The sequence below is a fragment of the Mustela nigripes genome, chromosome 1 (assembly GCF_022355385.1).
Source record: "Mustela nigripes isolate SB6536 chromosome 1, MUSNIG.SB6536, whole genome shotgun sequence".
Taxonomy (NCBI): domain Eukaryota; kingdom Metazoa; phylum Chordata; class Mammalia; order Carnivora; family Mustelidae; genus Mustela; species Mustela nigripes.
The window spans coordinates 270,162,045-270,173,374 of record NC_081557.1 but is presented as its reverse complement, the minus strand read 5'-3'; the positions used below and the strand labels follow the sequence as shown (position 1 = coordinate 270,173,374).

General features: G+C 43.5%; 1 protein-coding gene across 1 annotated transcript in view; it reads left to right on the top strand.

Annotated features, from left to right (window-relative positions):
- Positions 1–10,573: 10,573 nt before the first annotated feature.
- Positions 10,574–11,330, top strand: part of LOC132003831 (collagen alpha-1(I) chain-like) — a 2,198-nt gene continuing 1,441 nt past the window's right edge. The window contains exons 1-2 of the mRNA XM_059379668.1: positions 10,574–10,659; positions 10,979–11,047. Of these exons, the coding sequence (XP_059235651.1) occupies positions 10,574–10,659; positions 10,979–11,047 (155 nt within the window). The remainder of the gene's footprint in view (positions 10,660–10,978; positions 11,048–11,330) is intronic.

Below are 11,330 nucleotides of genomic sequence, written 5' to 3'. Positions count from 1 at the left end.
ACTGTTTATAAAATTACATAACAAATGCTACCTATGCTTCCTTTTTTTTTTTTTTTCTCTTCAGAACTTAACACTATTCATGTAAAATATACTTTACATGATTTAAGTGGCTCTCATGGATAGTGGGGTGTAGGGGAGGCAGTTGTTCGTGTGTATGGATTTGGGGCGGCAGTGAACACTAAATGGGGTAATGGTGGTGGTGGTGATGATGCAGCTGACAGAGCACTTGGTGTGCCAGGCCCTGATAACAAAGCAAAGGAAGGTGTAGTGAGCTGTTGCTTTGGCAAATACCGAATCACCGAGAGTGAGGGAGTGGATTTACAAGAGCAGAAGCAGCCACAGTTGTCTACTATAGCAGCAAGGAATTGAGGGGGAGAGTAGAAATGTACTCTGAGGGAAATACAGTTGGCTTCTATCTAATTCTGACATTGTATCAGGATAGATAAACTTTAAATCTGTTGATTTCTGGGTTGGTTTTTCTTTGGTTTTGTTTTTTTCTTTACAAATATATAGATTTTTCTTTTGGGAAAAATCATTTAGGAAAATACACAATTTATCTTGAGAATACAGTAATAAAAAGTTCAGTAATAATACAGAGTTTAAACAGATGGAGGGATGTCTTCAATAATGAAAGAAATGAGAAATGGAAAAAATTGAGCTTAGGAAAGGGTTATGCCTCTTAAAGAAATACCATTTTTTGTAGCAAAAAATGTTCATTTCTAAGTGCCTTTTCCCAGGTGTGGGCTCTAGAAGGATGTTGGCCAGGTTAAATGGTGGAGGAGCATGGCCAGTGGGGATCTGTACTTAGCACAGTGAGGCCTGGTGTGGCATCACCTACATAGTACCGTAAAGAAAACCTTAGAGCAGAATCCCCTTTCCATTTAGGAAAATGTTCCAGTGTCTGAAAGGGCAATAATTCTGTTGAGGACTGGCTGTATGATTTGCCAAAATCTATATAAGCTCTTCTAGACTGGGTGCGTAATTTGCAGATCACCCTGTATTTTAAAATGCCTAAAATCTTAACCCATTAGCACTAATTCCAATTAGAGGAGGATAAGTACTATGTATTTCAATTTTATTTTCCTAAGTTGGTTGATGAACATTAATATGGGACAAATCCTAGAATCAGCAAAATGGCAGCCATTTATGATCAATGGGAACAGGAGAGAACATGGATTAAAATTCAGAGATTGTTTGCCTTCAAAAAGCCACTCAGACATAACTGAATTATTTTAGTTCCTTTTCATTTCATTTCTTCTTTCTTCTGTCCAGTAGAAAAGCTGAATAAGTAGTATAGATACTTAAGGGGCAGATTGAGGGGTTGAAGAAAGATGTAGATTATTAACCTCTGAGATCATGGACTTAATTTAGGGTTGGAAAGAGGTGCAGCTGCCATCCACCCAGTCATCAAGTGCCGGGTTGGGGGGGGGTCTCTCTCCCACATAGCCAGGAGGGTACCACAGCTTCAGATAGTTAAAGTACCTCTTGTTTTGGGAGATCCATTCAATGGAGAGGGTCCTTGCCCTAGGTTTCTGCTGCACGACCACTGTGAGGTGGTCAAGAGCATGTGAAAGAACTTAAACTGAACAGTTACCTCGTAGAAGTTCGTAGTGAGGGGCAACATGCGGTGGAAGATACAGGCAGAGTCAGAAAAAAACCATCCCAAGCACTACCTCTCCTCTTCCTGGACTTCTTTACTAGATCGCCCTGTGCCTCTTCCACATGGTAAAACCTTCCATGGGTCACACCCTGCTCTTTCCCCCTAATCAACGTACACTCCCCCTTAGGCTGGTGTCTTCACTCTCTGCAGGCCACGCTCTTCTGCCCAGCTCTGCCATTACAACTGTCTTGGCGGCTGCTGGATAGCGAGGGCTTGGTCTTTGGAGCAGGCAGCCCCATATGTGAACCCTTCCTGTCGTGCTTGCCAGCTGGAAACCTCTGGCAAGTGAACTGCCCTCAGCCACTGCATTCTCACCCAAACTGGATGGTTGGGAATATGAGACAGTTGGCATATGTTCAAGCCTGTTATGGACTGACTTATATTGTTTCCAAATTCATATATCAAAATTCTACCCCCCAGGAACTCAGACTGTAACCATGTTTGGTGATAAAGTCTCTAAAGAGATTATTAAGTTAAAATGAAGCCATTAGACTAGGCCCTAATCCACTGTGACTGGTGTCCTTATAAGAGGAAGTCTGGACACATGGACACTTGCACCCAGGGATGACTGTGTGAAGGCCCAGAGAGAAGATGGCCACTTACTAGCCAAGGAGACTGACCTCGGAAGAAACCAGCCTTGTCCACACCTTGATCTCGGACTTCTGGCATCCAGAATTGAGAAAAACAAATTTCTCTTTTTTAAGCCATTCAATCTGTGACATTTTGTGAGGGCAGTGCTAGCGAACTTAGTACAAAGCCCCAGTAGCTAATTTAGCACAGAAAAAGACGCGCTTCAAATACAGTTCACTGGAAAGCTCTTCCTCTTCCACCCAGTCCTAGCTGTTTGTCCTAAAACACAAATGTTAGCCCTTCTAGTAATTACAACAATGGTGGACTGAATAAAATCCTCCAAAGATCTCCCTGTTCTAATGTCCAGAAACAGTTTATGTGTTACTTTATGTACTAAATATATAGTATATATATATAGCTGATTTCTGGATGGAACATTCAGTTCTTCCAGTATTATTTTTACTTTTCAATATTACATTTAAAAAAGTGGCTTTGCAGATGTGATTGAGAAGAAATTGAGATGGAGATTATCATGGTTATCTAGGTGAGCCCACTGTAATCACAAGGCTCTTTATAAGAGGCACGCAGGAAGGCCAAGGTCAGTTCCAAGAGGTGGAATGAGGGAAGGAGACCCCAACGGGACTCATGAGGTTAAAGTGATGCAAGGGGTGGGTGGTGAGCCAAGGAATGCAGATGAGAGACAAGGACACAGATTCTCCCCTCAGAACCTCTAGAGGGAACTAACCAGCTGACAAACTTGATTTCCACCCAGTGGAACTGAGCTGGGACTGCTGACCTTCAGAGCTGTAGGATTATAAATTCGTGTTGTAAGCCAGTAAGTTTGTGGTACTATGTTATAGCAGCAACAAGTAAACTAATACAACAACTGTTCAAGCTCTGGCTGACCTCTGAACAGCCAGAGTGCATGGTCGGTACCAGCAGAGCAATTGCTAAGAACGCAAGTCCAGTACCACCTCACACCAGTCAGAATGGCTAAAATTAACAATTCAGGGAAAAGACGAGGTGTTGGTGAGAATGTGAAGAAAGGGGAACCTCCTACACTGTTGGTGGGAAAGCAAGCTGGTGCAGCCACTCTAGAAAACAGTGTGGAGGTTCCTCAGAAAGTTGAAAATAGAGCTACCCTATGATCCAGCAATCACACTACCGGGTATTAACCCTAAAGATACAAACGTAGTAATCCAAAGGGGCACATGTACCCAAATGTTCATAGCAGCAATGTCCACAACAGCCAAACTATGGGAAGAACCTAGATGTCCATTAACAGATGAATGGATCAAGAAGATGTGGTCTATATACACAATGGAATACTATGCAGCCATCAAAAGAAATGAGATCTTGCCATTTGCAATGACATGAATGGAACTAGAGGGTATTCGGCTGAGCAAAATAAGTCAATCAGAGAAAGACATTTCTCATATGATCTCTCTGAGATGAGGAATTAGAGAGGAAGGGCAGGGGGTCGTGGGGAGTAGGGAGGGAAAAAATTGAAACAAGTTGGGATCAGGAGGGAGACAAACCATAAGAGACTCTTAATCTCAGGAAACAAACAGGGTTGCTGGGGGCGGGGGAGAGGGTGGCTGGGTGATGGACATTGGGGAGGGTATGTGCTATGGTGAGTGCTGTGAACTGTGTCAGACTGAGGATTCAGAGACCTGTACCCCTGGGGCAAATAATACATTATATGTTAATTAAAAAAAACAAACATACACAACTCTAGGAAATAGCTTGTGTGGATTGGAATCTCTGCTCTAACACCTGCCAGCTGGATGAACTTGAGCTAGGTATGTGATCGCTCTATGCTTCAGTTCCTCCAACAGGACTCATGAGTCCCCTTCTGGAAATCCTCAGTCTCCATCTATTAGAATCCAGACTCCATGGTAACTGGGGCTTTCTTTGTCTTAGTCACTAAAATAGCCCCAATACACCATACCGTAGGCACTCAAATAAATATTTGTAATTTATCATACAGCAGTGTGCCTTTTTTTCATCTTTATTATGGAAGTATATTGACATGCAATGTTATATTAGTTTCAGGTGTACAAATAGTTGATTCAACAATTCCGTACATTATGTGATGCTAGTGTGCTAACATTTGAGTACTTGTCACATCTACTCTTAGGTGCAACAATTAGAAATCATTAATGCCATACAACACATTAAAAAATTCACCATGTGAGGCACCAGAAAAAAATACAAATTTTCATTTTCATGATTAAAACTGTAAAAATATATATAATGGAAATTTTAAAAATAAAAATAGAAGCTATGTCACAGGTAGTAAGTTCTTATAATTTTGCTTTATAATAAAATTGGGGCGCACTTGTCCTAAATTTCATGTTTTAAGCTGATTTATGAATGGAACATTCAGTTCTTCCAGTATTATTTTTACTTTTTAATATTACATTTAAAAAATAGACTTCAGCACAACCTATATGGAGTCCCTATAAAAACAAAGGGAAGAAGATTATTATTATGTTACTAACTTCTTTCCAAAATAAAGGATAGGATTACATACTATCCAAAGGTCTGTAACTTCAGTCTCAAGACTTCCATGCCTTCCTTGAAGTGATCATTGTTAACCCACGTCTGAAAAAGAACTACAGTTCTAACAAGAAAATCAACCCCAACACACTACCCAAGCTGAAACACCCTTCTGGCTACCAGCCAAGTCTATAAAGCAGTCACTTCACCATCTCCCCGTGAAGCTAACATACTTTCTTAATCCCTCAGTCCAAAGCCTTCTTGTAATTATGGGCAATGAGTCGCCACATCTCCCTCATTATCAGAAACATATGGCCAGGAAGGGCAACACCACCTTCTTGTCCTTGGGAATAACTGACAAAGGGCATTAATGAAATGTTGCCCACAGCTTGCTTTTCTTCTCTTTTCAAAGCAACATTAACTGCATTTTTTTTCCTAATGCAAAAGTGACACATATGTCATGGGAAGTCTAGAAACACAGAAAAGCACAAAGGGGAACGTGGAGTTGATTTTAACATCATTGTCCAGAAAGTATGTGCTATTACCAGACTGATACTCTTCTAGATTTTTAATCTTCATAAAAACATATTTTTAATAAAATTGGAGTCACATTGCTCTCCTTTTTCAAAATCTACTTCTATTTTACTTAATATTTTCTCACGACATTAAGCCTTCTTTCAAAATATGAGCGGTTTTTGGCTGCATAGGTTATCATCACATTTCCCTGTACTATTTTTTAATTCTATTATTGATTCCGTGGCATTTTTACTTTTTTTCCACTCTCACAAACATGAGTGCTACGAATAGATTCATGTCTTTAGGTGCATCTCTGATTATTTCTATAGAATAAATTGCTAGAAGCAGAACGTCTCTGTGTGCAGATGTCCAGGGAGTGTGGTGCAGGAGGAGAAGGTTGGATATGGTGGTATGCACATTTTAGAGAAAGGTCCATATTTTTACCGGCAGCACTTGAGGGCCTCTTTCCTCAGGTCTAATCAGCACTAAGACATCATTTTTTAATGTCTGCCAATTACAAGGTAAGATAGTACATTTGCACTGAGATACAGAGATATTTAGTTACTCTTCCTCACCTATTGACATTTTAAGCAGAATATGGGGAAAACTCCATAGCTTTCCTATCTCAGCGTCGAGCTAGAACCCGAAGAACACAGGGAGGAGAACAGCACGAGCAGACGCTGATCGCTTGTGGGGTGAGTAAATGGGACTGTCGGAGCAGGGAGGGGTCATAGAGACTACCTAGACCAGAGAGTTCCTCTAACTTGTTAAGGTAACAGAGAGGGCACCTGGGTGGCTCATTGGTTGGGCGACTGCCTTTGGCTCAGGTCATGATCCCGAAATCCCGGGTCGAGCCCCGCATTAGGCCCCCAGCTCTGCAGGGAGTCTGCTTCTCCCTCTGACTTTCTCCCCTCTCATGCTCTTTCTCTCTCTCTCTCGAATAAATAAATAAAATCTTTCAAAAAATAGTCAACAAAAATACATTTTTTTCAGATAAAATCTTACATAAACACAGATGAAAGTGGAGGCATGTCCCTTTAACCTGGATGAAGGTTAAAGGGAACGCTCCCTTCTGAGCGTTCATTTCTCGTTGAAGAGAGCCCCTGGGGAGCCTTGAGATTCTCACACAACCCAGCTGGGAAACTATCCCCTGATTTTGTTTTTAAGGAAACTAAAACCTAGAGAAATACTTTACTCATAATCACAACGACTTACTGTCAGATGAGAACTGAAATAAGAATGACCGTTTAAATTTATACAGTTACTAACTGTATGACTTTGAACCAAATATTTAACTTTTCTGGGCTCAGCTTGTTTGAAATGAGGATTAAAACAGCATCTACCTTATGGTGGCAGTCTAAGGGCTGCCCGAGAAAATAAAATCATCTCCAGTCTCATGACTCAACCACGTCTGTGTATTGACGACTCCCAAATATGTGCCCCCAACCTAACCTCCCCCTTGAACTTGAACTGGACAAATTGGCTCTTGAACTGCCTACTCGATACTCCTCTCTGAGTGCCCAACAGGCACCTCTATCTTAACGGTCTGCAACTGAGCCCCGACCTCCCTCCTCGAACCTCCTCCCACCCTCCGTAACGTCTCGGTAAGGGCATCTGCTCATCCTGCCGGTCTGCCCAGAACCTTGGGTTTGTGCACAATGCCCCCATTTCTTTCACGTTCCATATCCAAGATCTTAGAAGCACTTCTTGGCTCTACCTTCAAAATACATGCAGAACCCCAGCTTTTCTTAGCACCTCCGCCATATCACCCTGGTCCCAGGACTACTTCCTCTCCCGGATTCGTGCTTCCTAACTGGTCTCCCTTCTCTTCCCTTCCCCTGTCATTCCATTCTCACCCCAAGAGCCGGGGGGGATGCTGTTAAGACATAAGCCAGCCCCTGCCATGCCTCAGCTCAGAACCTCTCAGTAATGATGCAAACGCTAATTGGATTTCTATCTGATTAGTTAGTTTAAAACTCTTAAGAATCTTCTTTTAAAAATTAACTTTATTAATTAGCTATTTTCCTTAGGCAACACTGAGCATTGTACCCTGACTTCCTTTATACCTAGGCAGTAGAACTATGACACTGTATCTGTGAGAGAATTACTGGGATCCAGTGTCAGGTCCTATATCAGGAATGCCTCATAAGCACAAGCTGTTTCCCATTTACGTTATTTCCTGCAAGACAGATAAGGATGACTTTAACGTCAAGAGTGAATTTATGTCTGTGATCATCAGTATTTTAGTATTAAAAATAAACACTCCATATTTTAAATGCAGTTGAAAACGCTACAAATAAAGTTTTTTTAAATCACATTTTTAAAAAAATACTTTATTTATTTGTTTATCTGACAAAGAGAGATCACAAGTAGGCAGAGAGGCAGGCAGAGAGGAGGAAGCAGGCTTCCCACTGAGCAGAGAGCCCGATGCGGGACTCGATCCCAGGACCCTGAGATCATGACCTGAGCCGAAGGCAGAGGCTTTAACCCACTGAGCCATGGAGGCGCCCCAATAAGAAAGTTTTTTTTTTTTTTTAACACAAACTCATTTATTATTCATCAAAAATTGTTGAGGTCTCCGGATATGCAGAAGAATGTAGAAAAAGGTATGTAACTTTATAATCTCTCCCCATTCATGTTACTGGTTTTCTTTCTTTCGTTTCTGGCTGGTCTTCCTCGTGTGTGTAGATAGGCCTTCCTCTAAAGTCAATGTCAATGAAAGTTACAGTAACACATGTAAATGTGTTCTAGAAAGAAGGAACCACAAGTGTGAAGCCTTACAATATGGACAGATCAAGCAGAACAAAAAGGTCAAATTTCTGATTGTATTTCCATAGCCATGCTACATTATAAAAAGCAGTAATGAGAAGGCCAATGGAAAGACAAAATGGTACTGTTACTTTGGAAAATAGTTTCTTATAGTTAACTCTGCATTTGCTATAGGACCTGGCAATCTCAAACATGCATATTAGAGAAAATAAAACTTGGTTCACACGAAAACCTGCACATGAATGTTTACAGTAGCTTGATTCATAATCACTCCAAACAGGAAAAAAACAAGTGTCCTCCAGTGGTGAAGGGTTAGCAAACTGGGGTGGGTGGGTGGGTGTTGGTGTGCACATGTACAGGCATGAAATGGAACATCATTTATTACTCATCACTAAAAAGGAACAAACCAATGACATAGGCAGCCGCGTGTGTGGATCTCAAATGCTAAGTGGAAGAAGCCAGGCTTCAAAAGCAATGTACTGGAGAGTTTCTGGAAAAGGCAAAACTACGGGGACAGAAGAACAGGCAGTGGTTGCCAGAAACTGGAGGTCGGGAGAAGAGTTGAATACAAAAGAGCATGAGGGAACTGGGGAGGTGATGAAACTGTTCTATATCTTGATTTCGGTGTTTTACAAAATTGTATGCATTTGTCAAAACTCAGAACTGTACACACACACACACACACACACACACACACACACACAGGTAAATTTTACGGTATGTTAATTATACCACACACAAAATGAATGGAACTCATTTTCATCAGCTTGCGGCAAGAAGACCAAAAAGGCAAACACGCTGTTGCTGTGCTCACTCAGTCAGGAGCTAGACTCCTCTGGCTGTGAATCTGTCTGCCCATGGATTTATGTCCCAGAAGAACTACCCTCTTCTGAGCCCTACCTTCCCAAAGTTGGCATCTGAATAAGAAATAAAGAAGTGAATAGGTAAATAAATAACTATACTGTTTAAAATAATATAATCGGACACAGTGGCAAGTTACACACTGGCAAGAAGAAAAACAAAGCTCGATGTAGGCAGAATTACAGAGAAGGGAGGGTGTTTGATAGAATGCCAGGGAAAGCGTTCTGAATGACAGCTGGACAGAGGGCAACAAGGGTGCCTGGGGAGCTCAGTCGTTAAGCATCTGCTTCAACTCAGATCATGATCTCGGGGTCCTGGGATCGAGGCCTGCATTAGGCTTCATGATGAGCGGGGAACCTGCCTCTCTCCCTCCCTCCCCCTGCTTGTGCTCTCTCTCTCTCTTTCAAATAAATAAATAAACTCTTAAAAAAATAACTAGGGGGCACCTGGGTGGCTCAGTAGGTTAAAGCCTCTGCCTTCGGCTCAGGTCATAATATCAGGGTCCTGGGATCGAGCCCCGCATCGGGCTCTCCGCTCAGCGGGGAGCCTGCTTCCCCCTCTCTCTCTGCCTGCCTCTCTGCCTACTTGTGATCCTCTGTCTGTCAAATAAATAAATAAACTCTATTAACAAAAAATAAGTAGAGCAACAATGTTGCAGATGAAGGAACAGCAAGACTGTCAGCCTTGAACCAGGGGTGAGTCAGATACAAGGAGCAACAGGAAGGGCAGATTGCTGGTTCCATACCTCCTAACCAGACCACATGACAAATTCAGATGATTTTAGTGAACATTTAACAAAATTATAAAATACGGGGAAAAATTTGGTCCCTCTCTTTCAAAATGATAACGTGAAGGTACAGTTACTCTCAAAAGAAAACTGGAAAACAAAACAATTATGTCAGTGTTCCTACTTGCAAACTAGTCAGTCTAGGCAGACTTATCAAGAGAGTATCAGGAAGCTCCCAGAAATGAAGAACTGGTGTACTAATTATTAATTTATTGCCTCTCAGCTCTCAACTCAGTCTTCATTGTCTGCTCTGCAATAATGGAGGTGGACCCTGTAAACCCTTCTCCTTGGCAATGAGCATGATATGAAGCTTTGTCAGTACAGCGTGGGGAGGGACCCTGCAGGAGGAAGGGCTCTTCCTCCTGATTCGGGTGTGTTTCCATTTGCTTCTTGCTTCTACCTGTGGCGACCAGCAGCACGTGGTGGGGACATCCCAGAATGCTCCTTCCTGGGTGTTAAGAACAGAATTGTGAACCCCCCAAATTCCTCTGTTGATGGCCCAACCCCCCGTGCCTTAGAATGTGACTGTGTTGGGGGTTTGTTACAGGAGCTCTAGTAAATGCATATCCCATGGGCGCACATTAGGGCCAGCCCTTAGCCCCATTGCCGCCCAGCGACCACCGGCGGCAACCACCCTGACATTAGGCTTCCAGACTCTCAGCTGGGAAAATGGGCTTCTTGATGCGCCAAATCCCTGCACAGTCCTGCCACCAGCCTTCATTTTCCTACACTCTGGGGTAGCTTGCCAGCCTTGTGCACATGTACCCTAGAGGTTGATCCTGCTGGTCAGTTCCTGGCCATGATTTCCTGGGCAGGCTCAGCCGTCCTGTCCTCTGGAAGGGTGTTCCCTGCTTGTCCGGTGTCTATAAACCAGGGTCAGCCAAGGGCCACCCAGCACCTGGGGCCCCATGTCGAGAGCGGAAATCACTCCTCCAAGCTGGTGTGAGTCCCATCTCCGGGAGAGGGACACTTTCCAGGTTTATTTCTTCCTTGGGTACTTTTCGCCACACTAGGACATTCTTCAGCATCCTTTCTATTCCTTATAGTCATTACTCTGTTATCAGTAATTCTTTTTAAAAAGACTTTGTTTTTTTTATTTATTCATAGGGAGCACAAGCAGGGGGAGGGGCAGAGGAAGAGGGAGAGGGAGATGATCTCCAGTAGACTCTGCACTGAGCGCAGAGCCCAACACGGGGCTCTATCTTGCCACCCTGAGCGGATGACCTGAGCCCATACCAAGAGTCGGCGCCCACCCCGCGGAGCCCCCCGTTGATACGTCTTTATATTGAACTTTCCTGCTCAATGTGTTTCAGACTCTCCCAGGACGCTCCGACGGACATAGATTTGGCCCTGGGAGCAGCCCAGGAGGGAGCCCTGCAAAGGTGGGGTTTGGAGGTTGCTCGGCCACACCCTCTGGTCATTGCTGAGGGCAGAGCTCCTTGACCACGAGCGACAGGAAGCCAGGAGTCCCTGGTATCTCAAAGCCACACCGTCCCCTGCACCTGGCTGTGAGGAAGCGGAATCGGAAGCCCAAGGGGTCGCCGCCTTTCACTGTGGAGGCAGTTGATTGTGAGGAGTGGGACACGGGTGTGACACGGGTGTGGGGGGTGTGACACGGGTGTGACACGGGTGTGGGGGGTGTGACACGGGTGTGACACGGGTGTG